General features: G+C 43.8%; 1 protein-coding gene across 2 annotated transcripts in view; it reads left to right on the top strand.

Annotated features, from left to right (window-relative positions):
- LOC143302222 (FACT complex subunit SSRP1-like) overlaps nucleotides 1–15,395 on the top strand; it is a 37,167-nt gene extending 21,772 nt beyond the window's left edge. Inside the window, exons 11-16 of one of the 2 annotated variants that reach the window (XM_076616798.1) lie at nucleotides 86–224; nucleotides 3,963–4,008; nucleotides 6,747–6,939; nucleotides 10,868–11,071; nucleotides 11,694–11,975; nucleotides 14,176–15,395. In XM_076616798.1, coding sequence (XP_076472913.1) covers nucleotides 86–224; nucleotides 3,963–4,008; nucleotides 6,747–6,939; nucleotides 10,868–11,071; nucleotides 11,694–11,975; nucleotides 14,176–14,277 — 966 coding nt within the window. In that variant the 3' untranslated portion in view covers nucleotides 14,278–15,395. Of the gene's footprint in view, nucleotides 1–82; nucleotides 225–3,962; nucleotides 4,009–6,746; nucleotides 6,940–10,867; nucleotides 11,072–11,693; nucleotides 11,976–14,175 lie in introns of both variants that reach the window. The other variant, XM_076616797.1, reaches the window with a different exon arrangement.
- The last annotated feature ends 858 nt before the right edge of the window (nucleotides 15,396–16,253 follow it).

Raw genomic sequence — 16,253 nt, 5'->3', positions numbered from 1 at the left:
CATGATGATGATGATGATGATGATACTGATGTTCACGGTGTGTACTGAGCGTCGCCTTGTGGTGTCGGTGTGTCTCACAAAGCAGGACAAGGGGAGCGTAACCTACGAAGAGATGTCGGACAGCGATGAGGACAAGGGCGACCATGACGCCTACCTGGAGAAGATGAAGAGGGAGGGCAAGCAGAGGCTCATTGAGGAGGACGACGATGACGACGACAGCTCCGGTCAGTGATGTGGGGTGGAGGAAATGATGACGATGATGGTGGTGGTCGTGATGGTGTTGACTGATAATGGTTGATGAGGATGATGGTACTGATGATGATGATGATGATGGTGGTGGTTGTGATGGGTGATGAAGATGATGGTACTGATGGTGATGGTGGTGGTGGTGGTGGTGGTGGTGGTGATGATGATGATGGTGATGATGATGGTTGTGACAGTGGTGAGTGCAAGATGATCAGTGATGTGAGTGTTGATGATGATGACAAAGGATGCCAATAATGATGATGGTGGTGGTGGGGGTAATGATGACGATAATGATGATGGTAGTGGTGGTGATGATGATGATGATGGTGGTGGTGGTGATGGTGATGGTGGTGATGATGATGATGCTGATGATGGTGGTGGTGGTGTTGGTGGTGGTGATGATGATGATGGTGGTGGTGGTGGTGATGATGATGATGATGATGATGATGATTATGATGGTTGTGACAGTGGTGAGTGCATGATGATCAGTGATGTGAGTGTTGATGATGATGACAAAGGATGCCAATAATGATGATGGTGGTGGTGGGGGTAATGATGACGATAATGATGATGGTAGTGGTGGTGATGATGATGATGATGGTGGTGGTGGTGATGATGATGATGATGATGCTGATGATGGTGGTGGTGGTGTTGGTGGTGGTGATGATGATGATGGTGGTGGTGGTGGTGGTGATGATGATGATGATGATGATGATGATTATGATGGTTGTGACAGTGGTGAGTGCATGATGATCAGTGATGTGAGTGTTGATGATGATGACAAAGGATGCCAATAATGATGATAGTGGTTGTGGGGGTAATGGTGATGATGATGGTGGTGGTGGTGGTGGTGATGATGGTGGTGGTGGTGGTGGTGATGATGGTGGTGGTGGTGGTGATGGTGGTGATGATGATGATGGTAGTGGTGGTGGTGATGGTGATGATGATGATGGTGGTGGTGGTGGTGATGGTGGTGATGATGATAATGACAGTAGTGACGGTGATGGTGGTGACAGTGTTGATGTTGATGATATTCACTGATGTGGGTGTTGATGATGACAACAGAGGATGATGATGATGATGGTTATGATAATGATACTGAATATGATGATGGTGGTGGTGGTGAGTTTGATGGTGACGACGATGATGGTTGTGATGATGGTGTTGGTGGTGACAGTGGTGGGGATGATGGTGATCAGTGATGTGAGTATGGATGATGATAAAGGATGATAATAATGGTGATGATGATGATGGTGATGGTTGTGATGATGGTGATGGTGATGGTTGTGACAGTGGTGATGGTTGTGTTGATGGTGATAGTTGTGACAGGTGTGATGGTGATGATGATGATGGTGGTGATGGTTGTGGTGATGATGATGATGGTGACAGTGGTGGTGGTGGTGGTGATGATGGTGGTGGTGGTGATGGTGGTGATGATGATGATGGTAGTGGTGGTGGTGATGGTGGTGATGATGGTGGTGATGGTGGTGACAGTGTTGATGTTGATGATATTCACTGATGTGGGTGTTGATGATGACAACAGAGGATGATGATGATGGTTATGATAATGATACTGAATATGATGATGGTGGTGGTGGTGAGTTTGATGGTGACGACGATGATGGTTGTGGTGATGGTGTTGGTGGTGACAGTGGTGGGGGGATGATGGTGATTAGTGATGTGAGTATGGATGATGATAACAAAGGATGATAATGATGGGGGGGGGGGGGTTGGGGGCTGATGATGATGATGATGGTGGTGGTGATGGTTGTGACAGTGGTGATGGTTGTGGTGATGATGATGATGGTGGTGATGGTTGTGACAGTGGTGATGGTGATGGTTGTGACAGTGGTGATGGTTGTGATGATGGTGACGACGATGATGGTTGTGACAGGGGCGATGGTGATGGTTGTGACAGTGGTGATGGTGATGGTTGTGACAGTGGTGATGGTGATGGTTGTGACAGTGGTGATGGTTGTGATGATGGTGACGACGATGATGGTTGTGACAGGGGTGATGGTGATGGTTGTGACAGGGGTGATGGTGATGGTTGTGACAGTGGTGATGGTGATGGTTGTGATGATGGTGACAACGATGATGGTTGTGGTGATGGTGATGGTTGTGACAGGGGTGATGGTGATGGTTGTGACAGTGGTGATGGTAATGATGATGATGGTGATGGTGATGATGATCATTGATGTGAGTATTTATGATGATGACAAAGAATGATGATGATGATGATGATGGTGGTGGTGGTGAGGATGGTGTGGGGGGTGGGGGGTGGGGGGGTGGAATTTTGGTGATAGTGATGATGATGATGATGATGGTGGTGATGGTGATGATGATCATTGATGTGAGTATTGATGATGATGACAAAGGATGATGATGATGATGGTTGTGGTGGGGTGATGATGACTATCTTCTTCACTTCTTCTTCTTTGTTTGTGAACTGCAACTCCCACATTCACTCGTACGTTCACAAGTGGGCTTTTTTGTGTATGACCGTTTTTACCCTGCCATGTAGGCAGCCATACTCCATTTTCGGGGGGTCAGGGGGTGGTGGTGAGGGGTGTGTGTGTGTGTGTGTGCATGCTGGGTGTGTTCTTGTTTCCATAACCCACCAACCACTGACACGGATTACAGGATCTCTAACGTGCGTATTTGATCTTCTGCTTACGTATACACACGAGGGGGGGTTCAGGCACCAGCAGGTCTGCACATATGTTGACCTGGGAGATCAGAAAAAATCTCCACCCTTTACCCACCAGGCGCCATAACCAAGATTCGAACCCGGGACCCTCAGATTAAGAGTCCAGCGCTTTAACCGCTCGGCCATTGCGCCCGTCTGATGATGACTATGATAGTGGTGACGCTGATGGTGATGACAGTGATAAAAGGTGTTGATGATCAGTGATGTGAGTACTGATGATGACATCAAAGGATGATGATGACGACACTGATGATGATAATGATGGTTTGGGGGGGTAATGATAGTGATGGTGTTGGTGATAACGGTGATGGTGGTGACAGTGATGAGGGTGATGCTGACCAGTGATGTAAGTATTGATGATAACAACAAAGGATGATGATGATGATGAGAAAGATGTGGGTGATGACGATGATGGTGACGGTAATGGTAATGATCAAGGATGATGGTATTGATGATGACAACAAACATTGATGTTAATGTTGCTGCTAAAGATATTGGTGGTGGTAGTGGTGGTGTTGTGTTTATGTGGTACTGTCTGTGTGTAGCACACACACACACACGCACACACACACACACACACACACACACACACACAACAAAACAAAAAAACAAAAAAAAACCCCACATAAATACCCACACTCACCCACACACATACACATGTTGTTTTGTTGTTGACTGCTGTGATTATTGATTGTATGCAGGGTTTTGCTCCAGGTTAACATCTAAGCAGTCTATGGCTTTCATGTGTACATGTTGAATGACTGATTCCTGCGTATTGTTCATGCATTTCACACCGTGACAAATGAATTTCTCCTTAAAACCCACCTCTTCCCAACCAAAATAGCCTCCCTTGCCTGCTGCCCTTCCTTGTCTTTAGTTTCTACAGGTTTAGAGTTCTGCATGCGTGTGAATGACTGGTGCGAAAGCGCTTTGATTTGTCTCTGCACAAGATTCAGCGCTATATAAATACCATTATTATTATTGTTATTCTGTATTCCCTGCACAGATGAATCCTTCAACCCTGGTGAGAGCGGCAGTGAAGTGGCTGAAGAGTAAGTCAGCTGTTTCTGGATGTTTATTTCTGCGCCTTCATAATTTTTTTTATGGTCTGTATAAATGATGATGATGATGATGATAGTGATATGGATACTTATTTAGGGCCTACCCTCGAGAAATGGAGAGATTGTTTATTTTTTGTGTTGCTTGTGTGTCATTGTTAGATTTTTTTTTTTCTTAATCTGTTTCACCTTCGAATATGTATTTGTGTGTGTGTATGTGTGTGTGTGTGTGTGTCACACCCATGCACTTCAGATATAATGAGCATTAATTTGTTTGTTTTTGTCGGTGTATTACTCATGTATCAATTTCTTTTAGAATAAATTTCAAGTATCGTTGTGAAGCATATAGTGCTCAATAGTTATGGGCTCTGGAAATATCTTGTCATAATAGTCTAATATTTATAATAAAGTAACATTGATGACGATAATAATAATAATACCAGTGATAGTAATAATGATACTACTACTACTTATGATAGTAATAATGATAATGATAATAATGATGATAATAGTAATAATGGAAATGAAGAATATGGAATACAGAAAATTTGAACAAAATCTTTTTTGTAAAAAAATATTTTTTGGATGGAGGGTTAATCCTTACGTGCATTTATTCTCTGATGTCAGCGTGGCTTCACACTGTTGTACATGAGGAAGGTAGCAGAATGGTCAATACGATTACCTGCCAATACTTTATGACTACCAAATATCTCTTAGACAGACTACCTGCCAATACTTTATGACTACCAAATATCTGTTAGACAGACTACCTGCCAATACTTTATGACTACCAAATATCTGTTAGACAGACTACCTGCCAATACTTTATGACTACCAAATATCTGTTAGACAGACTACCTGCCAGTACTTTATGACTACCAAATATCTGTTAGACAGACTACCTGCCCAGTACTTTGACTACCAAATACCTGTTAGACAGACTACCTGCCAATACTTTATGACTACCAAATACCTGTTAGACAGACTACCTGCCAATACTTTATGACTACCAAATATCTGTTAGACAGACTCCAACGAATTCAGAATAACGCTGCCAGACTCATTTGCAGAGCTTCTAAATTTGACCATGTTTCTCCTCTCCCTCAGTCTCTTCACTGGCTGCCTGTTTCTGATTGAATAGACTATAAGCTATCCACTCTGACCTTTTCTGCAGTCAACGGATGTGGCCCCAAGTATCTTTCTGAACTCCTCCATATCTATACCCCGTCTCGCCAGCTCCGTTCTTCCTATGATATTCGACTTCTCAGGATACCTCACATCAGAAGTAAGACCTATGGACACAGATCGTTTTCTTTTCAATCGCCAAAGACGTGGAACAAGCTCCCTGATGACCTCCGTCATTCTGATTCCCTCGCATCTTTTATATCTCGTCTCAAAACTCACCTTTTCCCTCAGCAATAAACTCAATTGTGGCAGGTCCACTTCCTTTGCGTTAGCTGTGCTTGACTATGTGTGTATACATATGTATGTGTACATAACTACATACATGTATATGAATGTGTATTGTGTGTGCGTGTGTTTATGTAAGTTTGTGCCTGCCTATGTGTGCGTATGTGTTAGGGTAGCTGTTAGATACACATGTATGTTAAAATGTATGTATGCAGTGTGTGTGTGTGTGTGTGTGTGTGTAGTCACATTTTGGTGTGTGTATGTAACATAGATGTAATGTTTTATGTTAACAAAAGCGTTTTTGTAAAGCACCTAGAGCAGATTTCTGGATAGTGTGCTATATAAGTATCCATTATTTTTATTATTATTATTATTATTATTATTACCAAGTTAAACCGATCTCTCAGTCAAAGAAGGCTACTCACTTGCGTAGCTTTCACTGTCAATACTTTAATCCATGAGGGTCACTCGGATGAGACAATAAACCAAGGTTTCAGCATGCAGCACACACACTTTTGCACACTTCAAACACAAAACCCATGGCAACAAGAGTGTTGCTGTTCCTTGGAGAATTATGTTCGAGAAAGTACACACGCTTGCGCTCAGTGCCTGACTTAAGCGTGCTGGGTTATGCCGCTGGTCAGGCATGTGCCTGGCAGAGGTGGTGTAGCGTGTATAGATTTTGTCCGAACGCAGTGACACCTCCTTGAGAAACTGACACTGAAAACTTCAGTCTGCAGCACACACTTTGCACACTGAAAAAGAACCCACGGCGACAAGAGTGTTGTCCTCTGGGCAAAATTCTGTCCGAGAAATCCACTCTGATAGGTACAGCAAACACACACACTTGCGCTCAGCGCCTGACCAAGCATGTTGGCTTATGCTGGTGGTCTGGCATAGACTGCCTGGCAGTTTTTTCAGTTTCAGTTTTCAGTAGCTCAAGGAGGCGTCACTGCGTTCGGATAAATCCATATACGCTACACCACATCTGCCAAGCAGATGCCTGACCAGCAGTGTAACCCAACACGCTTAGTCAGGCCCTGAGAAAAAAAAGAAAAAAAAAGAAGATAAATACATAAAAAAGAACTACTACTACTACTGATAATATGTATAAGGTGCAAAAACTTGATGAAGTCAACTATAAGCGTACAACAAAAAATAATAAGATAATAATAAAATAAAATAAATAAATATATAAATAAATAACAAAATCTGGCAGAGGTGGTGAAATGTACATTGGTTTTGTCAGGAAGCAATGAAACCTCCTTGAGAAACGGCCAAGCAAAACTCTCACACTGACATGACATCACACTTCTATACAGGTATGACAGCAACCCTCCGACCACCTCCTCTGAGGACTCCGACTCCGACTACAGCGCCGGCTCCGGCTTTGACAGTGACGCCTCTGCCGCTGAGGAGCGACGAGAAAGAGAGCGGGAGAGGAAACAGATGCTGAAAGAGAAGGAGAAGAAGGAGAAGAAGGACAAGAAGAAAGGCAAGAACGCCAAGACTGTGGTGAGTCAACGACAGCAATAGTGATGATGATGATGATATGATAATGGTAATGATAATGATGATAATAGTGAGAATAGAATAGAATATGTCTTTATTAACAAAGTGTACCGGGGTCACAAGGAATATTGGGAGGGGGGGTAGTACATAACAAGATGCGAACATAAATCGAAAATCATAGACAAACACAGATACAGTAGAAATTAGGATGCATGCAACTGCAGTGATAAAAATTGGAGTGATGGTCTAGAGGTAACATGTCCGCCTGGGAAGTGAGAGAATCTGAGCACGCTGGTTCGAATCACAGCTCAGCCGCCGATATTTTCTCCCCCTCCACTTAGACCTTGAGTGGTGGTCTGGACGCTAGTCATTCGGATGAGACGATAAACCGAGGTCCCATGTGCAGCATGCACTTAACGCACGTAAAAGAACCCACGGCAACAAAAGGGTTGTTCCTGGCAAAATTCTGTCAAAAAATCCACTTCGATAAGAAAAACAAATAAAACTGCATGCAGGAAAAAATACAAAAAAGAAAAAAAAAATAGGGTGGCGCTGTACTGTAGTGGCGCACTCTCCCTGGGGAGAGCAGCCCGAATTTCACACAGAGAAATCTGTTGTGATAAAAAGAAATACAAATACAAATCTATCTACCTTCTGGTGTCCAGTGAAGGGCTGTCCTGGCTATGTTACCTTGTTCTCTTCACATGACCTGTCCAATCTTCTTCTTCTGCGTTCGTGGGCTGCAATTCCCACGTTCACTCGCATGTACACAAGTGGGCTTTTACGTGTATGACCGTTTTTACCCCGCCATGTAGGCAGCCATACTCCGCTTTCAGGGGTGTGCATGCTGGGTATGTTCTTGTTTCCATAACCCACTGAACGCTGACATGGATTACAGGATCTTTAACGTGCGCATTTGATCTTCTGCATGCATTTACACACGAAGGGGGTTAAGGCACTAGCAGGTCTGCACATATGTTGACCTGGGAGATCGTAAAAATCTCCACCTTTTACCCACCAGGCGCCGTCACCCGGGACCCTCAGATTGCGCCGGTCGACCTGTCCAATCCATTTCCACTTCCTTCTCTTGATAGTGGTCTCCATTATAGCACTGGGCGCATAGTTGTTGATTACAGATGGTATTGGGACAGTAGATTCTCGGGATTCTTCAGAGGTGTTTTGTGTGGAATGTTGACAGCTCTGTTGGATCAGTGTCAGTCATCTTCTAGCGTTCTGAGCCATAGGAGCAGTGTGGAAAGTTCACAACTCTGGTCTTCTTCTTCTTCTTCTTTGTTCGTGGGCTGCAACTCCCACGTTCACTCGTATGTACACTAGTGGGCTTTTACGTGCATGACCGTTTTTACCCCGCCATGTAGGCAGCCATACTCCGTTTTCGGGGGTGTGCATGCTGGGTATTTTCTTGTTTCCATAACCCACCGAACGCTGACATGGATTACAGGATCTTTAACGTGCGTATTTGATCTTCTGCATGTGTTTACACACGAAGGGGGTTCAGGCACTAAGCAGGTCTGCACATATGTTGACCTGGGAGATTGTAAAAATCTCCACCCTTTACCCACCAGGCGCCGTCACCGTGATTCGAACCCGGGACCCTCAGATTGAAAGTCCAACGCTTTAACCATTCGGCTATTGCGCCCGTCACAACTCTGGTAAATTCTCACCTTGGTGTTGGTGCTGTGCCAGGGTTATCCACATGTTGTTCAGCATTCTGAAGGTGATTTTAGCCTTGCTGAGATGGGTCATTTCTCATTGCGCATGAAAAAAATCCAGCTTCCGTTCTAAAGAACCGTGACTTTGTTGCAGTGGATAGGCATTAGGAATCCATCTTTGTTATTACTATTATAGATTTAGATGCTTTTGTGTTGTTCAGTGCTTAACTCACTCAGTACGGCCAGTCCTCTCTTCTCCTCTACATAGACCCCTCGGATGTGCAGTGGGTGTCTGAATGACCCAACCTTTAGCTTCCGTCGTCAGAACTGTGGTATTCTTTGTTAACATTCACCTCTTCTGTATAAGAGCATTCCGCTTGCAATATTTTGATGATGGTAATTGGGATGAAACGCTGTTAACGTCGTCTCTTTCGCCGTTCGTATGGAGAGAGTTAAGGCAGTCAAAGTTCTTCCATAATCACAAGGTCCTCAGCCAGTTTGCTGGTGTCACCTTATCGTCGATTGACAAATCCTAAAGTCTCTCTCCACAGTTTGCCGCTAGTTCATCTCAGGCCATCCCCTTTTTCTCGGACCTGTAGGTGCCCAGTTCACAGCTAGGCATGTGATTCTTGTTGTGGGGAGCCTCCGTACCTCTCCCAGCCAGCTGAGACACAGATTTTAAATAATGGTTGATGTAAGAAGCCAGTGGGATCTCTCTCTAACTCATTTGAAATAAAACCATGCCGTTTGATGGGTGGGATCTCGTTAACAAATAGTAAAGAGTGGTAACTCGCTCCATTCACAAGGCACACAACCTCAAGTCAGTGCTGCCTATGCTACCGATTCAGTTTGTACACAGTTAAATAAAAGGTACATTGGGACAGAGCCAGACACTTCCTCAAAAAAGGAAGCGCCGGGCCTGTCCTTACACCGATCATCTGACATGTGCACACAGCAGCAAAGACAGAAGAAATGTGCAAACACAAATATGCTTTTATTCAAGACTGGTATAGCCTCTTTAATCCTGAACAAGCCACACAGAACACATGGACAATACAAAACAAACACATGGTTGCCTTGGTGGTTTTTCAACCGGAAATTAACAAACAATGAGGCCAGGAGATGAAATGATGAACAAATGGTAAAGGAGTGGTAACTCTCTCCATTCACAAGGTACACAACTTCAAGTCAGTGCTGCTTACGCTGCCAATTCAGCTAGCACACAGGTAAATAAAAGGTACATTGGAACAATCCCAGACACTATTTGTTAATCATTTCATGTCCTGGCCTCATTGTTTGTTAATTTCCAGCTGGGATCTCACTTAAGGCATTTGGTGTCAAAGGTATCCTTTTTTTCTTTCTCATGTCTGGTCTAAAGTTGCCAAGATTCACAGCTGTAGAGGAGCGTATACAGGACATTTGAATATATAGAATTTCAGTTTTTTAGGCCCACGGAATTTTGTATCGCTGCTCCATATTTTGTTCAGTTTGTTAAGCATTGCTGGTGCTTCTCCAGTCCAGCATTTCAAATCATGGTCTAAGTCACTGATGCTGTCGATGGAACTGTGGAGGCAAGCAAGAGAATCTGAAAGTATAGTACTGAATCTCTCATATGCCTGAATTTTCTTCTCTCCTCCGTTAGACCTTGAGTGGTGTTCTTGGCACTAGTCATTCAGATGAGATGATAAACCACAAGTTCCTGTGTTTAACATACACTTAGTCCATGTTAAAGAATCCACAGCAACAAAAGGGATGTCCTTAGCAAAATTCTACAGAAAAAAACCCACTTTGATTGGAAAACAAATAAATTTGTGGGGAGAGAATTTTTCTTCTTTTTTTTTTTAAAAAGGGTGGAGACACACACTTTCCCCAGGTAGAGCAGCCCTAATTTCACACAGAGAAATCTGTTATGACGATGCTTTGCAGTGCAGTGCAATCCAATGGAATGCAATGCAATCCAATCCAATCCAATCCAATCCAATCCAATCCAGTCCAATCTAACGTAATGGGATGCAATGCAGTGTACCACAATATAATGCAAATCATGTCTCTCACACAACACAACCACAACAAAACCACAACCACAACCATAACACAACACAACACAACACAACCACACTAGAACCACAACCACAACACAACCACAACACAACACAGCACAACGCAACCACAACAAAACCACAAAAACCACAACTGCAAGAAAACCACAACCACAACCACAATCACCACAACCCAACACAAAAATGTCTCTCCCAAACCAGCCGGAGGGACCCCCCCCTCGCAGGCAGCAGCGCAAGACAAAGAAGAGCACCAAGGACCCCAACGCCCCCAAGCGGCCGCTGTCCGCCTACTTCCTGTGGCTCAACGATCATCGGGAGAGCATCAAGAGGGATAACCCTGGCATCTCCGTCACCGAGGTCACCAAGATCGGCGGTGAGCTGTGGAAGGAACTGAAGGACAAGTCGGTGAGTTTGTGGTTCAGTGTTCACCTTTTTCTTTTTTGACTCACTTGTGTAAACAAAGTGAGTCTATGTTTTAACCCAGTGTTCGGTTGTTTGTGTCTGTGTGTCCGCGGTAAACTTTAACATTGGCATTTTCTCTGCAAATACTTTGTCAGTTGACACCAAATTTGGCATAAAAATAGGAAAAATTCAGTTCGTTCCAGTCATCTTGTTTGAAACAATTTGCACCTCTGGGATGGGCACAAAAAAATAAAAAATGAAGCCTAATTATATGCAAACTGCATTTACTGTTATATTTTTTGTATTCTCTAAACTTGGCACTTTGATCTGATATTCTGACCCAACAACAAGAGCAGTCATTATTATCATTTTCTGTTCAAACAGGAACTTATTTTGCTCAGCATGGAAGTTTTATTTATTTTGCAAACGTTTTGGTGCAGATAGTAAAAAAGGGAAATTACCCCCCCTGTTTTACTTTATTTCGGTTTTAAGACACTAACTCATGTTTACTGGACCCTGGACCCCTGGTTGCACAAACTTTTCAAAATTACAAAATTCAGTCGCTCCCACCCCATGATCTTGTTTTTGTTTTGTGTGAAGATGACAGTTATTTTTGCCACTGCAGGAATGGGAAATGAAAGCCAAGAAAGCAAAAGCCGACTATGAAGTCGCCGTCGCGGAGTACCGGGAAAAACTCAAGGACCAGTCGGAGAACGAGGAAGGAGACTCTGGCACGGAGAAGAAAAAGAAACCAAAGAAGGGCGCCACCCCTCGGAAGACAGCAAAGAAGACGGCAGGCAAATCGGAACATGGTGGGACTGGGGGTGACTTCAAGTCCAAAGAGTTCATCTCATCGGATGAATCGAGCTCCGACTCGGACAAACCCTTGAAACGAAAATCAAAGAAGGTGAGATATTTTTTGCTTCTTTAACTCTTTCACCACCACAGGCAACTTTTGTTGACCAGACGGGCGCAATAGCCGAGTGGTTAAAGCGTTGGACTTTCAATCTGAGGGTCCCGGGTTCGAATCACGGTGACGGCGCCTGGTGGGTAAAGGGTGGAGATTTTTCCGATCTCCCAGGTCAACATATGTGCAGACCTGCCAGTGCCTGAACCCCCTTCATGTGTATACGCAAGCAAAAGATCAAATACGCACGTTAAAGATCCTGTAATCCATGTCAGCATTCGGTGGGTTATGGAAACAAGAACATACCGAGCATGCACAACCCCGAAAGCGGAGTATGGCTGCCTACATGGCGGGTTAAAAACGGTCATACACATAAAAGCCCACTCGCGCATATACAAGTGAACGTGGGAGTTGCAGCCCACGAACACAGAAGAAGAAGAAGAAGTTGACCAGACAGTCCACCGCTGTAGATGACTTTTGTCAACATCAAGGGGTCATGTTGATAAGAACATTTTTCACATTGTAACAAAGGCTTGACAGCTGCAGCCAGTTTCCCGCCAATAGAACAATGACTGACCTTTGCCCCCTGACCGAGTTTGAAATGTACAGGTCCATTCTATTGTTTTGACTTGAACCGAAGCCTGTGACTGAGAGCATCATTTCAAAAATATTTGGCACTGGGGAATGTTTTCCACACAGGAGCTTGGCAGTGAAAGAGTTAAACTTAGCATTGGACAAACCCTTAACTCACTCAGTACGGCCAGTCCTCTCTTCTCCTCTACACAGACCCCTCGGATGTCCAGTGGGTGTCTGAATGACCCAACCTTTAGCTTCCGTCGTCAGAATTGTGGTATTCTTTGTCAACATTCACCTCTTCAGTATAAGAGCCTTCCACTTGCAATATTTTGATGATGGTAATTGGGGTGAAACGCTGTTAACGTCGTCTCTTTCGTTGTTCGTATGGAGAGAGTTAAAAAGAATGTCAAAGAAAATGAGTTTTTTTGTTGTTTTTTTTTTCAAGCTGAGGCTTGGACAAACCCTTGAAAAGAAAATTGAATGAAGTGGGTTTCTGTTGTTGTTTTTTTTAAGTTACAGTTGATTCGAAGGGGAGTTGAGCTGGATATGTATGAGTGGATAGTAAAAGGAAATTCTAAGATATGATAGTTTTATGAAATAAAGAACATGAATGTGCACTCATATACAGACAGACAGACACGCATGCACATGCACACACACACACACACACACACACACACACACACACACACAAACACTCACACAAACACACACACACACACACATATGCACAAACAAAAATACATATTCACAAACATACAAAGACATAATCCAACACCTGCACACATAGCATAGAGAAACGGGTAGCATGAAGACCAAAGCAAAGTAACACTTCATCACCACAAACACCACTGCTTCCACCAGCAATGTTAGTGAGAAGACAAAAGGTAATCCCTACACAGTCCTATATGTTCACTGGCATACGTATGTGTTCATTTGGGGCTCTGTACAACAACGATTTGGCAATTCCTGCGACAGTGCTGGAACTCAAGTGGTATCAGCTTCTGTATTTCCATTTGACTATTTTCAGCGATGTGGAGATGGGGGGTACCTGCTGTATGGGTAAAAGCCAGTCTCATCCTCCATCTCCACTTACCCAGGCTTTGTGCACATTGCAGAGGACACTTCCAGAGAGATGTGTGCTTAACTCTTTCCATACGAACGGCGAAAGAGACGACGTTAACAGCGTTTCACCCCAATTACCATCATCAAAATATTGCAAGCGGAAGGCTCTTATACTGAAGACGTGAATGTTGCCAAAAAATACCACAATTCTGACGACGGAAGCTAAAGGTTGGGTCATTCAGACACCCACTGGACATCCGAGGGGTCTGTGTAGAGGAGAAGAGAGGACTGGCCGTACTGAGTGAGTTAATGTTCCGATGCAGGAGATTAGGGAGAAAGGCCCCAAAGCCAGACAGACTGACAGATCAATATCAGGCTTCATCTGTGTGGAGTGTGGAAGGATTTTCTCTCTGGTATTGGCCTGTCCAGCCTCACCCAGTGCTGTATCAGTCATCACTCAGTGAGCATCTCCATTGTCTTTCGAGACTGACGCATGCCTATAGTCGTATGTATGTGTTCACTTACTCATATATTTTTCTAATGTCTGTGGGTTCTGCAGAAGGAAGCTGAGAAGGAACCGCCCAAGAAGTCCCATCGTCCTTCAGAGGCAGAGGGCAAGTCAGGAGAAAGGGAGGAGTCTGCAGGGGGCTCTGACGAGTGATTGACAGCCCCTCCAACAGACAAAGGGGGCGGGGCTAAGGAAGAGATGCAGCTGTGGTGATGCATGATTGACAGCCTCTCCAACAGATGAAGGGGACGGGGCTAAGGAAGAGCTTCAGCTGTAGTGACTCATGATTGACAGCCTCTCCAAGAGATGAAGGGAGCAGGTTTTAAGGAAGAGCTTCAGCTGTGGTGACTGACAGCCTCTCTAACAGACCAAGGGGGCGAGTTGTAAGGAAGAGCTTCTGCTGTGGTGACCCATGATTGACAGCCTCTCCGACAGACCAAGGGGGCAAGTTTTAAGGAAGAGCTTCAGCTGTGCTGACTCATGATTGACAGCCGCTCTGTGTCTGTCATTGAGGGGATGGGTGTGGTTTGAAGCAGCTGATCAGCCAGTCCTAAAAAAGTGTGGGTGTGTTAAAAAAAAAAAAAAAAAAAAAGCGAAACAAAATAACATCCACAAGAACACAACTGCGACCCAGCACCGCAAAACTCACCAAAGACTTGACTATCATGTTCCGATTCCATGTGATGCACTATTTTTGTGTCTAAAAGGTCCCCCCCCAAAAAAATTGTACAGGGAACATCATGACATGCAAAACAAGTTGTTGCTGATGTTACTGCCTCCTTGTGATGCATTATTGGTAAGACACTTGAAAGAAAAACTAGAGAGCTAAACAAAGTATAAAAAGATTAAGTAAGTGCCAACACACAAATTTTTCTAAGTATTCACTGCGCTCGTCGGTCGATTGTGATCGCGCCTTAATATGAGCTCGATTGCCTAATCGGGCAAGTAGTTTTGTGACCTGTTGTGATTCATCATCAGGCACAAAACGAGAGTGCCAAAGGATCGATAGACAGACAGAAAATACAAAAAAACTTAGCCATATGCAGAGCACAGGAGCAGGAGTCAAGATGGCTGCTGGAAAAAGAGGGTGCTAGTCAGTGGTGCAAAGGGGGGGTAACCTACTTCGGGAAGTTATAGGCCATAGCTACTTTCGTTTTCTCCGCATAGGTGGGTAGTAGTTTGCGCAGGACAGGAATCAGACCGCTGCCGGAGTCTGCACTAGTTGGTCACGGTAAGTATGTTACTTAAACGTAATTTTAGGAAGAAAATTTCTTCTTTTTTTTTTAAAAGTTCATTGAGAGAAAAATATATTTGTTACAAGCAAGGTACTCACCATGATGCCCATAGATGATAACAGTGAACAATTTGACCTGTAATATTGAGCCATACTAGTAATTCGGTGACAACTGTAAACAAGCATCTTTTCAAAACATTTAATGGGAAGTAACATATTTCAAAGGGCAGTTCTCCTCCTCACTCCACCCAGGTGTGAATGGGTTAACTGACTTTGGCTGGAGAAGGTTAATGTGGTGGAAGGAGAGGATTTAGTTTGAAAAACGTGTTGAAGCAGTTGGACGAGTAGTGTGAGGCTGAGAAACTGGTGTCATACAGTGAAACGTTTCTGTTGTTTAACGGCAGAGTGTGATCAGAATGTGTTGTTGTTTTTATTGTTTTTTTGTGTGTTTTTTTTATAAAGATGACTACTGGACCTTCAAGTGAAAAAAAAAAAAAGGAGTATCCTGTCGGACCGACGGACGAGTAGGCAGGCAGGCTTATCTGTCGGTGTGTGTCCTCTTATGGGAGAAGAGGCCGATTCTGGATGCACAGCATTTCCCACAGGTGTTGCAAGGTGTATACTTGAAGGTCCAACACCTGTGGACCTTCAAGTATAATGAATTTAAAAGCACAAAAGTAGGATGAAAAGTCTCTGCAGTCAGCGTCTTACCCTTGAAGAAATGACTAATGCATTTTTTTTCCCAGTGATTAGAGCTTGTGTCTTGATTTTAGTACTTTTATGTTCGCAATGAAAGTAACTATAAATAACGACAGTTTGATTGAGTGACAGCTGAAGTTTACTGTATATAATGGTAAGAATATTTTGTTCAATGAATTGATATGTTTTACAAAGA

The sequence above is a fragment of the Babylonia areolata genome, chromosome 29 (genome assembly GCF_041734735.1).
Source record: "Babylonia areolata isolate BAREFJ2019XMU chromosome 29, ASM4173473v1, whole genome shotgun sequence".
Taxonomy (NCBI): Eukaryota; Metazoa; Mollusca; class Gastropoda; order Neogastropoda; family Buccinidae; genus Babylonia; species Babylonia areolata.
This window is presented reverse-complemented; position numbering and strand designations above follow the sequence as displayed.